The 15,607-nt window shown below is 33.8% G+C and overlaps 1 protein-coding gene and 2 long non-coding RNA genes across 5 annotated transcripts; 2 read left to right on the top strand and 1 right to left on the bottom strand.

Annotated features, from left to right (window-relative positions):
- Positions 1-513: 513 nt before the first annotated feature.
- LOC144432084 (uncharacterized) lies at positions 514-4,313 on the top strand. 2 transcript variants are annotated; one of them, XR_013480363.1, is made up of 4 exons: positions 514-716; positions 1,071-1,107; positions 1,558-1,610; positions 2,653-4,313. It is a non-coding gene; the product is annotated as an uncharacterized LOC144432084 (long non-coding RNA). The 2 variants fall into 2 exon arrangements; XR_013480362.1 differs by lacking the exon at positions 2,653-4,313 and adding an exon at positions 2,165-2,634.
- Positions 4,314-7,809: 3,496 nt separating this feature from the next.
- LOC144432186 (uncharacterized) lies at positions 7,810-10,534 on the bottom strand. Its single transcript, XR_013480445.1, has 3 exons — positions 9,758-10,534; positions 9,236-9,319; positions 7,810-8,942 (listed from the first exon to the last, which is right to left on the bottom strand). It is a non-coding gene; the product is annotated as an uncharacterized LOC144432186 (long non-coding RNA).
- A 2,509-nt stretch (positions 10,535-13,043) lies between these two features.
- On the top strand, positions 13,044-15,528 carry LOC120341009 (uncharacterized). 2 transcript variants are annotated; one of them, XM_078120136.1, is made up of 5 exons: positions 13,044-13,290; positions 13,563-13,599; positions 14,011-14,091; positions 14,864-15,127; positions 15,251-15,528. In XM_078120136.1, the coding sequence occupies exons 1-4, from the start codon at positions 13,240-13,242 to the stop codon at positions 15,082-15,084; spliced, it is 390 nt and encodes a 129-aa protein (XP_077976262.1). In that variant the 5' UTR covers positions 13,044-13,239; the 3' UTR covers positions 15,085-15,127; positions 15,251-15,528. The 2 variants fall into 2 exon arrangements, with proteins under 2 accessions (XP_077976262.1, XP_077976261.1); XM_078120135.1 differs by having other exon boundaries at positions 13,065-13,290; positions 14,011-14,097.
- The last annotated feature ends 79 nt before the right edge of the window (positions 15,529-15,607 follow it).

Below are 15,607 nucleotides of genomic sequence, written 5' to 3'. Positions count from 1 at the left end.
TACTTCCAATCCACGAACAAATTTATGAATTTATCAACAGTGTATTATATACAGAGATATAGGAAACATAATATATCTTTGTGTCACAACTTCATCATATAGATTGTGGAATGATTTCATTTTCTGTATATGTTTGCAGACGCTGAATACGCTCAGAGTATTTTTATTGAGTATCACTCGATGGGAACGTATTGTCTGTCTGAGTCGTTACTCTGATGTATCCTTTAGCAGTGGTAAGACCAGATTTTGTGGCGGGTGTTCTTGATAAAGCCCGAGCAACATGATTGTTCTACTCCAGCAAAAATTTATTTGAAGCTCGAGAGGCTTTCATCCACACGATTGAATAGGTTTATGTTCGTGGTATTGCTTTGATTGAAGCTAAAAATGTTTGTTTGCTCAATCAAAACGCTGACTTCATAATCCTGGATTTTTTTTCACGTTTTTGTGTAAATGCGAAAAGTGTTCGGGCAACTCTGTACCTTACCAAGTGCATATTTGTAATATTATAGCTATCTTATATACTATTAAATAGTATGAAACAAATAATCACAAAAGTGTTGGGAATCTGTAATGCCTAGCCCTCGACCAATAGCCTTTTTGGTATATTTGTAGATTTAAAACACTACAATTTACACTGGAATCGCATCAAAATGAAAGGGAGGTTGATATTTTCTCGTATTATCGGATTTTTAACAACGTTCTTCGTAGCTTGCCAGGTAAACATAATACGTTTGCTTCTAATGAAATATGTACTAGTTGTAGGATGTTTTTATTATATACAGTCACTAGCAAAAAATATATATCTAAAGTAAATCGAGAACACAACAATTTTATCAGCTGTAGTACATTTATTTACATATGTCACTCGAGCAGCGTGCAATTACTGAGAAGGAATCTTTTAAAACATTCAGAAAACAAAAATGAATAATCGAACTTTAAAAACTTTATATTTTTTCGAAGTTAACTGCCCTTCGTCGTTCTGGAATTACCCTGTAGGTAGGAATCTCTATAAATGTGACATTTTTTGGTATGTGTAAAAAAATAAAGCCACACTTTTATTTTGTACGCAGGCATATGAATATTGCGGTAACGGATTTTACTGTTATTGTGAGTAATGAGAATTAGTATTTTATCATATATAAATATGTTAGTTATGAGATATAGTTGTGTGTTAACCTTTTGTTTTATGTTACGTCCTTATAAAATCATACAATACCCTCAATGTAAGCTTACTGTCAAATATGGCACCATAAAAGTCGGATTCTTCAACTTCCCGTCATAAATTTAATTCTGTCGCTTGGAATTTGTGTTATGCAAACTCAATAGTAATGCATTAACATAGGCGTCACACAAAAAAGTTTAGTTAATGTAAAAAGCTTTAAAATGTTAACACTTTCACTGCATAATAATAAATTGAACTTTATTTGAAAGTCATTCATAAAACTGTGTGTGCCATGTATGTACGAATATTTGTCTAATATGAAAACATAGCACAATTTAAATTATACACATTGATGTGCACAGTCTTGTTATAACGTAACAATTTCTCACTTTCAGCCGGATATTGCTGCACAGGCAGGGGTTATTGCTGTACTGGGGATCTTTATCGTGTGAGTGTTTGTTCGACAAGCAATGGGAAAAGTTGTTCTAAATTCCTATAGTATATTTCTATTTGCCACCTCCAGTATTATATGCTCATATTAAAACAGTCAAAATGATATTCATTTTTCTCATTTTCTACTATATAATTTAAGCTTCATGTCCAATTTTGGCCGCCTAATTATTTCTAGAATAATGTGATCAATATGTACATATATGTTTGAATTACAATTCAGTTAGACCTTATATAATACGTGATAAACATTCTAATTATATAATTAAAAAAAAAAACGAATTTAATGTTGTAATCGGATGTTCAGCCATATCGCCGTAAATACCTTTTCATTTTATCTGTATCATTTACCATTTAATTAGTCGCCTTTCGAGATTCAAAAAGAAATTAGTTTTCTAAACTCGAGTAAAAATTAAACAGCTTATTTATAAAAACAAAAATGCCCGAAAATAGAATCAATTTTAATCATATTTTTTTTGGAAAAAATAACATCACTATCTTCACTTTATAATTTTATCTATTTGAATCTGAGATATGTAATTTCTATACTAGGGGTCGGGATTATCGTCGTTGTACTGCTTGTACTAGCTGGATGCGCAATTGGTTTTTGGTGCTTCTGGAAAAAACGCATGGCGATAATTAGATAAAACCAATTTGTGTGCATCGAACCATGCATCAAAACATGATTGAATGACGTCATATAAGTTTAACAATATACTAAAGAAATTATGTTCGCAGTAGTTCAGGCGAAACAAACTTAACTTTAAAATGCTAGTTTCGAATTTAAAAGGTTGTAAATAAACAATTTACAATTCCAAATTGGCAACACGACCTAGACGCTATGCTGAATGATACCACAAAGTTAATTCTAGACATCATTTTTACTACGAAGTTAGCTTTTAATATAAAACAAAATACTATTATTTTTGCCAATGTTGACAGTGGGTTAGAAAGTAAATTTGGTTAATTAGGCTTACGTATACTTCGAGTCTTCTAACTTCTTTTAATCTCTCTAACGTAAACTATTTCATTTCATGCAGCAAACAGTACCAGTTCGTCAGACTTGATTTCAAGAAAAATTGATCATCTATGAAAATACATACTATTTTAATATTTTACTATTTTATGTTTCTGTAAATTAGTGTTTGTGTGGTAAGGACGTTGAATGGATATCAATTAATCGGTTTGAAAATTTGACGATACGATTATCTGATATTGTTGCTATCGCAGATTAAGTATACGATTTTGTTGTAATCCAAACACGAGAATTGATAACTGACAATTTACATGATGAACTGTTAAATTGATTGAGTTGTTTCATCGCGTGGGTCTCCCACAATGATGATGATTTGGTACAGGTTAGTATTTATGGTTTCAGTCTTAGATCAGTCCTTATACGATGAGCCCGCTCACAACTCTGTAGAAATATACCCACTATTGATATCCCTATTGACTAACAAAGATCATCGCTGTTATGTATATTAAACTCATATTTCATGTTATTATATATAGTTTTTTTTAAGTCTCTATACTATATTGAATTGAAACATTATAATTGAGCTTTGTGTTTATGGAATTTTAACGTATATTATTATTCCTGTCCAACAAGATATTTGAACAATTTTAACTTCACAATACATAAATATATATATGCTATGTATCTCATTATGGATCTGATTTTGACAGCAATTTGTCCTTTGTGCTATAACGGTACCTGGAAGTTGGAACAAGAACACCCATGAGAAATAGCTGTTGTCAAATGCAGCCAGTGAAATACAGCTTACCTAATTTGTCACAGTTTTCGTGAACTTCCAACTTGCAATGACAACGTAGTTTGGTGCCACTAGCCTATTAAACATGCCTCAAACCTCCCCCTTTCCTCAAATATTAAAAAGAATATTTGTACCGAAAATTAATTAGATATCTTTATGTGCGCGTTCGTCAGAAAGGAATGACTTTTATTTCAGGCCAAGACAATTATTTATTACTTCAGTATTTTTCTCTGTATAGTCCCGCATGACCCGAGACGAGATACAATAGCTACGCAATACCTAACATGAATTAAAAATTCTGCTCTTTATAATATTAGCATCTTATTACGGCTGGCTACATCTACAAATCCTTGTGGTGAAAAAGGGCGTGAAAACGTATCAAAAATCATTGTTGATATTTTCATGGCTTAATATTTTACTCGGAGAACCCAATTTTTAATTACTGGATATTAATGCAATGAAAAACTTTCATGAAAGAATACCATTGATTGAAATATTTGATTATACTACATATGATGATAAATGTAGTTGTTGAACTTTTATTGAAAAATACAAAAATCTAGAATTTTTTTTCATATTTTTAAAAATTTCACTGTATAGATGTCGTTAAGATATTATGGTGGCCTAATAAAACGTGAAAGTTTTTTTGAAGAAATTTTATTGTCATGTAGATATTCTATGACAGGGGTCGGCTACGTTTTCTTTTCGGTGTGCCAATTTTTAAAATTTAATGTCCAAATGTACGTTTGCGGGCCGATGAAAAATTGCGTTATATAATCAGACCTGGGGCAATAGTTTAACTACCTAAAGTTATGCTTAAATGTAATATTTCACGAAAAATTATTGAAGTTATTTTTATTATATATACAAAGAAATATTCACAATAACCCAATGTTTCAGTGGGATCCTTGCCCTCGCTTTTCCTCACTCAGAGAATGACATTTTTATTTGGCACATCCTCAAAGGGAACAATCGATAAATACTTCTTTAATGAAATTACCAACGGTAAAATGCTTCCAACGATTGGCGATACATTCTGCATTTTACAGCTACTTTCCATACTTTGAATTGTACTGCGAATGAATTTTTTGAAAAATAATACTTTGTTTTTCGAAACGAGAAAGTTCCTTTCTAATAGCTACATTCTCTTCACCTTTATATAATTTTTTTGTGTTTGGTTCCAGAATGGCTTTTAATTTGCCAACAACGACACAGCAGATGGTTATTACGACAAACAAACACAAAGTCTGTTGTCAGCAATCCCTGAAATTTGTGATAAAACGCAAATACCATCATGAAAGCGGACAATAATGTCGTGAAAATATTGACAAAAATTATATTGACGTATCAATATCACGCGTGCCGGGGGTTGCGTATATCAGTGTAGATTCATCGCAAAATATGCAAAGATATACTTTACTTTACTTTGTTCAGATCTCCAATTATTTTGTTGAAGTTATCTGCTATGAACCGTTAGAATAATATCTAGAAAATTCGTTTCTCTGTTTATATTGAATATAGTTATAAAATTTAGTAATGTTTTTATTTATAGGCCTACGATCACTGCGGGAATGGATACCGCTGTATAGGTGAGTAGAGTTTTAATTAAATTCAAGTTTTCCTTCTTCAGCTCAAATTGTCCCATATTTTGGAGTTGCGAAATTCTGATTTTCTGAAAAGCGAAACGAACATCTTTTAATGTTCTAGTTAAGTATTTTGAGACACAATATTAGCTGCCATGCTCTATGAAATTTGGCATAGTTAGCTTATCTGGTATATTACGATGCTGAATATCAAATCATGTGTTTCAGTGGGATGCTGTTGCCGTGGTGGATTTTACTGCTGTCTCGGCGGTGATTCAGATCAATGTGAAAAACAGGATATCGAAGGGCAAGGTCAGGCATGAGAAAGCAAAGTCGAAAAACAAAGCGCTTCGGCCGGCATTGCCTGGCGAGTGTGTGGACGTCGCGGACAGCGACTGTCAAAGCCTAGTACGACCGCAGGCGATTGCCTCGGGCGTACACGAAGGCGACGAGCATGCGCCGGGCGGCCCCACTAGGACCAAGCGTAGCGTCGCAGCTATTCGGTTATCCCGTTGATAATGGTTATATGCTCCACTCAAAGATAAAGCCATGCAGGTGCAAGTACGAGTACTCGTAAAGCGGAACTTAGAATGGCTCATTAAATCAGTTTTGGTTTCTCAGCACCGATTTGAATTGTAATATTTTACTGCAGAAACTCCACGGTCAACCACCACGCCGTTCGCAAACCGTGTGACAAAGCAAGGCGAGAAACCAACGCGAAGCCGATGGACAAGAGGTACGGGGGATAGTATGAAGATATTATATTCGATTATTTTTGTACTTGAGATATGTATGTCCTCAAAGACAATGACATTGTAGAACAGCTAAATAAGTGGTGGAGAAATATTGCATATATATATATATATATATATATATATAACTCTATTACGGTAGTTAAACGGACCTGCCATAATTGCAGTACTTAAGCGGACGTCGTTCCTGTGTCCGTATCATTGTTTTTGAATACGTGCTTGGAGAGCGCGAGAGCCGTTGACAACTACGGAGAAAAAGAGTCAACACAATCCTCTCGATAACAGATATAAAATTTTTGTCCGCTTAATTCGTCCACTTAATTCAGACCACCAAATGTTTTAGCCTATTTCGGCACTAAGCCGGACCCCTCTTATATGTCGCCCTGGATGTCTACATAAATGATGTTGCTTTTATTTTAATACGCATTTTAAAGCGTATGACCTTGCTTTAATTTCCGATGGATTCGAACCATTTAGCAATATTTATCACAAAAAATAGCATTTCCTTTTTCAATGTTCAGTCTTTCGTGCAAGGGAGATGCACTTTGTTTGGTGTTGGAAATAATCTTCCATATCAAAAAATACTCGAAATGCAACGTGAAGGTAGACAAATCGAAACAAATTGATCCGAACGTGTTATATATTTGAAACTGAGAAATACACAGAGCATATCACAAATGTTCGCCTATTCCAACCCTATGGTGCAACATATAGATTAAACAGATGCTATGTTGTGAGTGTCAAGATATCAATACCAAGTCAAAATTATGGCATTCCAATAATATTGATAAACATTACACAAAATATATCTCAAATGTCAACTTATCCGACCACCTAAGTGTGGCGTACAAGAATTGAAATAAAAATTCTGAAATCATATTGAGAAATATTACACAAAATATATCTCAAATGTCACCTATCCGGCCACCTAAGTGTGGCGTACAAGAATTGAAATAAAAATTCTGAAATCATATTGAGAAATATTACACAAAGTATATCTCAAATGTCCACCTATCCGGCCACCTAAGTGAGGCGTACAAAAATTGAAATGAAAATTCTGACATCATATTGAGGAACATTACACAAAGTATATCTCAAATGTCTACCTATCCGGCCACCTAGGTGTGGCATTAAACATTTAAATGAAAATTCTTAAATCATATTGAGTAACATCACACAAAATATATCTCAAATGTCCACCTATCCGGCCACCTAAGTGTGGCAATAAACATAAAAATGAAAATTCTGAAATCATATTGAGAACATTACACGAACTATATCTCGAATGTCCACCTATCCGGCCACCTAAGTATGGCATACAAGAATTGAAATGAAACTTCTGAAATCATATTGAGAAACATTACACAAAGTATATCTCAAATGTCCAACTATCCGACCACCTAAGTGTGGCATAAAACAATCAAAATGAAAACTCTTGAAATCATATTGAGAAATATTACACAAAGTATATCTCAAATGTCCACCTATCCGGCCACCTTAGTGTGGCATGAAACATTAAAATGAAAATTCCAAAATCGTAATGAGAAACATTACACAAAGTATATCTCAAATGCCCACCTATCCGGCCACCTAAGTGTGGCATACAAAAATTGAAATGAAAATTCTGAAATAATATTGAGAAACATTACACAAAGTATATCTCAAATGTCCACCTATCCGACCACCTAAGTGTGGCATAAAACAATCACAATGAAAACTCTGAAATCATATTGAGAAACATTACACAAAGTATATATATCTCAAATGTCCACTTATCCGACCACCTAAGTGGGGCATACAAAAATTGAAATGAAAATTCTGAAATAATATTGAGAAACATTACACAAAATATATCTCAAATGTCCGCCTATCCGACCACATAAGTGTGGCATAAAACAATCACAATGGAAACTCTGAAATCATATTGAGAAACATTACACAAAGTATATCTCAAATGTCCACCTATCCGACCACCTAAGTGTGGCATAAAACAATCACAATGAAAACTCTGAAATCATATTGAGAAACATTACACAAAGTATATCTCAAATGTCCACCTATCCGACCACCTAAGTGTGGACATGCAAAAATTGAAATGAAAATTCTGAAATAATTTTGAGAAACATTACACAAAATATATATCTCAAATGTCCGCATATCCGACCACCTAAGTGTGGCATACAACTATTGAAACAAAATTCTGGAATCGTATTGAGAAATCTTACACAAAATATATCTCACACACTTACACTTCACAGTGTGTGAAATTTAACTGAAATACGAAATTTCGAATACTAATCATATTTTGATGTTGTGGAAAATTGCTCAAAATTTATCTCTGTTCACCTATCCGATAACTTGAGAGTGACAAATATTATAAAACAAAATTTTGAAACCATATTGAAAAACAAAACAGAAAATAAATCGCAAATCGTCATCTACTTAGCTACGTAAGTGTGTCATGTAAATGCAAAATGATATTTTGGAATGGCAATAATATTGAGAAGCAGTCAAAAAAAATTTCAACCATTTCAGAAGGTATGTAATTAAAACACGAAATTCTGAATAAAATATCGAGAAACATTATACACAACATATCTCAAATGTTCAATTAAGGGACGTTTTCAATGGGGCCTATGAATGCGAAACGAAATTTTGCCATGTCAACTAAAATGAGAAACATTACACCAATTATAACTCAAATGTCAACCTATCAGGGCGCCTAATTATAGCAGTGATTGATTATACAGTCAACTATACAAGCGATCAAAATGAAATTATTGAACCTCAATACCAATTTAGAATCTTTGCACAATTTATTTAAAATTTTTTCACCAACTCGGAATACAAAAACATGATTGTTATTTTGAATTTATAATTGAATAGTAAAAATGTGTGCCAAGTATGTATACGAATGTGGATATGCCCACTAGGTTAAGTTGTTGAGGAGAGACAAGATTATGCTCACTGCCGGTTCATCTTTATGAATTATACAGAGATGTCTTAAAGCTTTACAATAAACTTCTCACAAGATATACCAATCCGTGCAATTATTTTTCTTTCGTAGTTTCTTTTCTGGTTCGCTTTTGTTTAGAAGCTTTTTTTTGAATTGATTTACAGCATTTTTCTTTTCCATATATATGGTTTTCTTTGAAATCACTTACATTGCTTATTGAAAGTGACTCTGAAGATGGTGCGGTATACTCTGTTGACTTATCTGAAACTTTGGTCAAAAATACATGCATAAGTCACGAAACATCATCACAGTGTTTTAGTCCAATTCAGAATTACGCTACTCTTGATTGATCGAACAAACGAAATGTTTGAAATGGATAATTGCATTATTACTCAAATAAACCAGGTTTCTAAACGGTGCACTACAATTATTCGTAGATAGCTGCGCTATTTGTGATGGGCTACAAATGATATTATGATTTGGTTTATTACCATTCATTGGTATCAATTTACGATACCGTATTTAATAAAAAAACAAGCATAGCAAACTCATTTAGTCACCTCCTGGCACAGCTTTCTCCGAATCACTACCCGCATTTCCGTCTGCCAAGTTCTGAAACGTGGGCCATCTCGTTGGAGAGTCACCTAAATGTGAACAAAAAATACAGCCCAGTAAATAACTAGATGAGGATGGTAAAATAACTCAGGGATATGTGCCAAATCACAAAACAAAATTGCTAGCAATGCAATTCTTCAAAACTGTTTTCCGAAGAGGAAATATTTTAATCTAATATGGAGCGGTGTATTAGATATTTTTATTTACACCAAACTATACAAACGTCAACCACTCACTTCTCGTATATCCTTCTTTTTCGACAAAAAATTGAATTCATTGAATTTTCACATTCTTCGTTTGTATTTTCGTCTGGATTTGGAATCCTTCTGAATTACACACTTTTACAAACGCAAACCCAGTCGTATCATTATTTTGATGGTCTAAATTTTGATAATCTGGATTACGTGAAAAATCTCAACACCAAAAATATAGTAACCCTAATATTAAAAATCGTTATGACTAATCACCTTATCCGATGAGTGATGATTTCCAGCAGCATTCCTCGGTGACGTTGAAATCCTTGTTTCAAGTTATTATGACTCGACTTCAATTCACTGGGTAACTGATAACACCTGACACAAAAGACTTGGAACGCTTCTCCAAACACAACTGTTCTATTTTATCTAAATTTCGGCAATCACGCACTCATGAAGATCCCAATCCCCTCACGGCGCCCAGGTTACTTGCGAACAAAACGGCAAACGTGGTAAACGGCAAACGGCAAAGTTCTCGGCGAACCCGACAGTTTTACTATTGCGACACAAAGCCTCTTTAGTACGGAGTGTGAATTGAGGTCCTTTTCAGTTTATTGAGCTTATATTGCAAAAAACAGAACGGACGATCTTCATGTTCTGCCTGGTTATTGTATCAAAATTATCAAACCTACTCTCCAAAAATCGTAAAAACATATACCGAAAAATTAAAAGATTTTTGCATAAATAAAATGTCCACTTTATGTACGAAAATTAAACCCGTTGATTATAAACCAGCAGAACTACTGTCCCATTAAAGTTGGCGAAAATGTGCTATTATTTAAAAAATATTGAAAGAACATATTATTTTTGATACTGTTTTATCAGAGAAAAAGAGATTTCAGCAAAATATCGCAAAACGTTTTAATTATGGAACGTGGAATAATTAAGCGGACAGGAAAATGTCTACCCAATTTTTCCGTCTACATAACTGTCGCTTTTTTAGCACGGTATGTCTACTTAACTACCGTATTAGATATATATATATATATATATATATATATATATATATATATATATATATATATATATATATATATATATAAATATATTAACATTTTTGTGAACGCGTAAACGAAGGCCTTGCATATCGCCATAGTCTTTATTTATGAATTTCTTTCGCCCTTTTTTCAAGCGTGTCTTTAACATGGGTTAAACTAAAATAAAACACATCTATATTTAGTTATGTGAATAACTTGAAAATGATGATTTGAAAATACATAAGTGTTTTTATCTGGATTTACTTTTTACCTATTCTAGGTCGTGTTCGAAGGCATGCAAAATTATTTGCATCTGGAATTGCCTTCTTATTCCTTCTTACTGTTTATGTGCTCTGTAAATGCTGCTGTGGTACCTGCAAATGTTCGTCTTCGAACTCGAAATTCAGTAACAAATAAAAATAAGCCGATTCCACTGCATGCCATACCCCTGCATGCTGCACAACCTACGGTAAGTTTCGAAAGAATTATATATATATAAATGATTTCAATCAATTCTATCGTAAGACGTAGTCGTTGCTAAATTGGTTTTGGTATTCATCGAAATTATATTCAACCATTCATTTTATTTTGCAGTCAATGTCTTTATATCACCGTGGGCAAGTGTTAAACTCCGTTTGAAAACGACTATCCAACATACCAAAAGGCTTTTCATCTATTTCGATAACGTTGCCTGAAACATTTTGCTGTTATTTGTATTGTATTTTGGAGATTAAATACACAGAAGACTAAACGAATATACCCCGACTTGACATATATATTGCTGTATATTCGATATCATCTTACCCAATTTTGTGGCGTGCAATTTGTTTTAATAAAGCTGAATCCAACAATCCAACGTGTCCTTTCATTGAACAGGACATGTTATTGAGAAGCAACACTGACACTGATTTTTGAGCTAATAAAAGATCTTGTCAGAACTTTTTTTATGCAGTATATTTATGATTATGCAGCCAATGACACTTTCACGTTTAAGAAATAATGAAAAAAAAAGTATAAGTATGGTTTATGAACGCATAGAGCTATCTATAGGCAACATTTGTTTCAGTTTCGGTTCCAGGTCAGATTTTGTCTTGCAGGACTCTTCTTGTAGCAGACTATTCGTCGTTGAGATTCTGATCTTTGTTGACGTCTTCAGCTTAAAATAAGAAGCTTGTTTAATATCAAACCGTTACCACCGTTACCTCATCGAGAAACAACACGAGTAATATACAAAGAAATATTCACAATAACCCTAGGTTTTAGTAAGATACCTGCCCTTGTTTTTTCTCACTCAGAGCAGACACTGGGTGATTTTAATTTCTTGAGAGAATGACATTTTTATTTGGCACATTCTCAAAGAGAACTTCGAAACAATTGATAAATACTTTTTAATGAAATTACCAACGGTAAAAGGCTTCCAACGATTAGCGATACAGTCTGCATTTTATGGCCACTTTCCGTACTTTGAATTCCACTGAGAATGACTTTTGTTGAAAATACTACTTTGCTTTTTTGAAACGTGAAAGATCCTTTTTAAAAGCTTCATTCTTCTCAGTCAGTTTTTTGTGTGTAGGTTTTAAAATGACGTTTAATTTGTCAACGACATTTTCACAGCAGATCAACAATTCTTGAAATTGGTAATAAAACGCAAATACCAGCATGAAAGCGGGCAATAATGTCGTGAAAATATTGAAAAAAATTATATTGACGTATCAATAAAACAAAGCAAAAATAACCACGCGTTTTGCACCGCATGTACGGTTATTTATTTTCAATATTTTAACATTTTAAATCATGTTTTTTTTTGGAAAAATGTTCACGACGCCGCGTGCCATATAAAATCTCGTCGCGTGCCATGACTGGCACGCGTGCCGGGGGTTGCGGACCCCTGCTCTATGATGCCTTTTCAATGTATATATAAACTATTCCAAATATATCACTGGCGCTTTAGGATTGTTCAATTATCAATATATTGAAGTGCAAAATTTGAAGTATAAAGCAGTTTTACGTCGCGGTAACGAAGGGTATTAAGTATATCAGTGTAGATTCATCGCGAATTATGCAAAGATATACTTTAATAGGATGTTTTCAATTGATCTTTAAGAGGGTGTTATGTTTTTTTTTGTACGCAGATATACGTTATGATCGTAAATATTTTCATTTGTAATATTTGATAGCAGTTTAGCAACAATTTATGATATATCAACGGTGTAAACCGCCTTTTGCCCTGTCATTCAATAACAAGGAAATAGCCCACGAAACTGCGAAACAAAAGAATATCAAGAATAGGATTCGAGCGTGGGTGAGAAATGATGTTTCACAAACAAATTTATCTAAGCCCACTACACAATATTTATGTTACATATTCTAACATTGTTTTTGAGATTATATTGAATCTTTGTAAAATTGTTAAAAAAAAATAAACTAGTGATATTCTGATAGAAATATACCAATATCTAAATATTATATTATTGTGATATTGTAATATGATAATCAGGAAATATTTGTTTCTTTTGACGATTATCATATTTCTGATCCATTCAGTAGATTGCAGTGGAGGCTGGTGATGGCTTTCCGTCCAAATTGATTATATTCATAGATAATAATGATAATTAAAAATTAGCAGGGAAGTGTCATTAAAATTTTATTACAGGATAAGTGTATATAAATATATATAAGTGAGTATTTGTTTTGACATATATCGGTCGAATTCACAAAATGAATTTCTTTGTTGTTGGAATATTGTTGACAATCATCGTAGAATCCAAGGTACGGGTAAATATTTTGTGGTTTTATTTATTTTTTATGATTTTATTTTTAGGATTATTTTATGCAAGCAATGACACTTTCACGTGAAAGAATAAATTTTGCCCCCACAACCATTTTCAACTGAAATATTTTTGCGTCGCTTATGTGTTCATGAAAGTTTGTTCAGATTTCTAAGTAATTGATTGACGATCTCTGGTATAAAGCGTTAGAAAATTCGTTTTCTGCTTATACTGAATATCGTTCTAAAACTCAGCAATGCTCTTTATTTATAGGCCTACGATTACTGCGGAGCAGGATACCACTGTCCAGGTGGGTAGAGTATATATTTAAGTTCTTCTTCAGCTCCATAGATATATAGTATATATCAATAATTAGTTTCGCGTTTTATAGAAATGCGAATACATAACAAAAATTTTCCATAACTCTCAATGCGATATAATTTGTAAATATGGCTCTTTACTACTTTATACTTTATAATGTTATAGCTGAAATAAACTTTTGTAGGATTTCAAGCGGGGTGCTTGGTACCAACAAGTTGCACCCACAAAACTTGTTCCACATTTTGGAGTTGCGAAACTCTGATTTTCTTAAGAGCGAGACGAACATCTTTTGATGTTCTAGTATTCTGTGACACAACATTAGCTACCATACTCTATGAAATTTGGCATATTCGGTTTATCTGGCATATTGCAATGTTGAATAGTAAATCATGTGTTTCAGAGGGATGCTGTTGCCGTGGTGGATTTTATTGCTGTTTCGGTGATATAGATCAATGTGAAAAACAGGATACAGAAGGGCAAGGTACAGGTAGGGCGAGTAAAGTCGAAAAGCAAAGCACTCGCCTGGCGAGTGCGTGGACATCGCGTCCAAGCAGAGTACGGCCGCAGGCGATTGCTTCGGCCGCAAACGAAAGCGACGAGCGGCCCCGCAGGGACCGAGCGCTGCTGCTGCAGCTATCTGTTTGATCTCGCCAGTAGTGATATGCTTGACTCAAAGATTAAGCCATGCAGATGCAAGTACGAGTACTAGTAAAGCAAAACTGCGAATGGCCTATATTAAATCAGTCTGGGTTTATTTGATCTCGTAAGCGAAGTGGATAACTGTGGTAAATATAAAGCTAATACATGCGGGTATGATTAGGTTAGTTTTCGTCGTCTCTCAGCACTGATTTAAATTGTAATATTTCACTGCGGAAACTCCACGGTGAATCACCACGCTGTTCGCGAACAGAGCTTGGCGCGAAACCGAGCCGATGAGAAAAAGGTACGGGGACTGGAATGGAGATACGAAATTCGATTGTTTTTGTACTTGTGCTGGGTATGTTCTCAAAGACACCGACATTGTAGAACAACTAAATAGGTGCTGGGCAAATATTGCATATATATATTAATACTTTTGTGAACGCGTAAAAGGGGTCTGCTTATCGCCATTAATTTATGAATGTCTTTAGCTTTATTTCAAGCGTGTCTTTAACACGGGATAAAACTAAAATAACACACGTCTATGTAGTTATGGGAATGAGATTTTTAAATACAAAAGTGTTCTTATCTGGATTTCCTTTTCATTTTTTTAGTTCGCCTTTCGAGGTATGTGAAATGTGCTGGGATTGGAATTTCCTTCGCATTTGTTCTTTCTGTTTTTCACTGTATATGCTGCTGTAATGCCTGCAAATGTTCGTCTTCTTCGAATAAGAGTAAAAAGCAAACTCGAAATTCAGTAACAACTGGAAATATGCCGATTCCACTATATGCCGTACCCCTGCATGCTTCGAAAAACCTTTATCGTAAGACGTAGTCGTTGCTGAATTGGTTGACCAACGCATGTCGCGCTACCTAAGGTAAGTTCCGAAATGCATATACATATATATGATTTTAATCAATTCTATCGTAAGAAGTTGTAGTTTCTATATTGGTTTTGATATTTATCAAAATTATATTCAACCATTCACTTTATTTTGCAGTATAAATCTTCATATCACCGTGGGCAAGTTGTATATTCCGTTTGAAAAGGACTATTCAACATACCAAAAAGTAATTCATCTATTTCGAAAACGCTGCCTGAAACATTTTGCTGGTATTTCTAATATATTTTGTAAATTAAATACACAGAAGATTTGCTGACTAAGCCTCGAATAGACCTCGACCTGACATGTATATTGCTGTATACAGTATTGGATATCATCTTACCTAATTTTGTGGCATGCAATTCGTATTAATAAAGCTGAATCCAAAGCTACAACGTGTCCTTTCATTGAACATAACATGATATTGAGAAGCAACATTGACACTGATCTTTGTGCTAATAAATGATTTTGTCA

Source organism: Styela clava, chromosome 14 (genome assembly GCF_964204865.1).
Source record: "Styela clava chromosome 14, kaStyClav1.hap1.2, whole genome shotgun sequence".
Classification (NCBI taxonomy): Eukaryota; Metazoa; Chordata; class Ascidiacea; order Stolidobranchia; family Styelidae; genus Styela; species Styela clava.
Note: the sequence above shows the minus strand (reverse complement) of the source record. Positions and strands in the feature narration are given on the sequence as shown.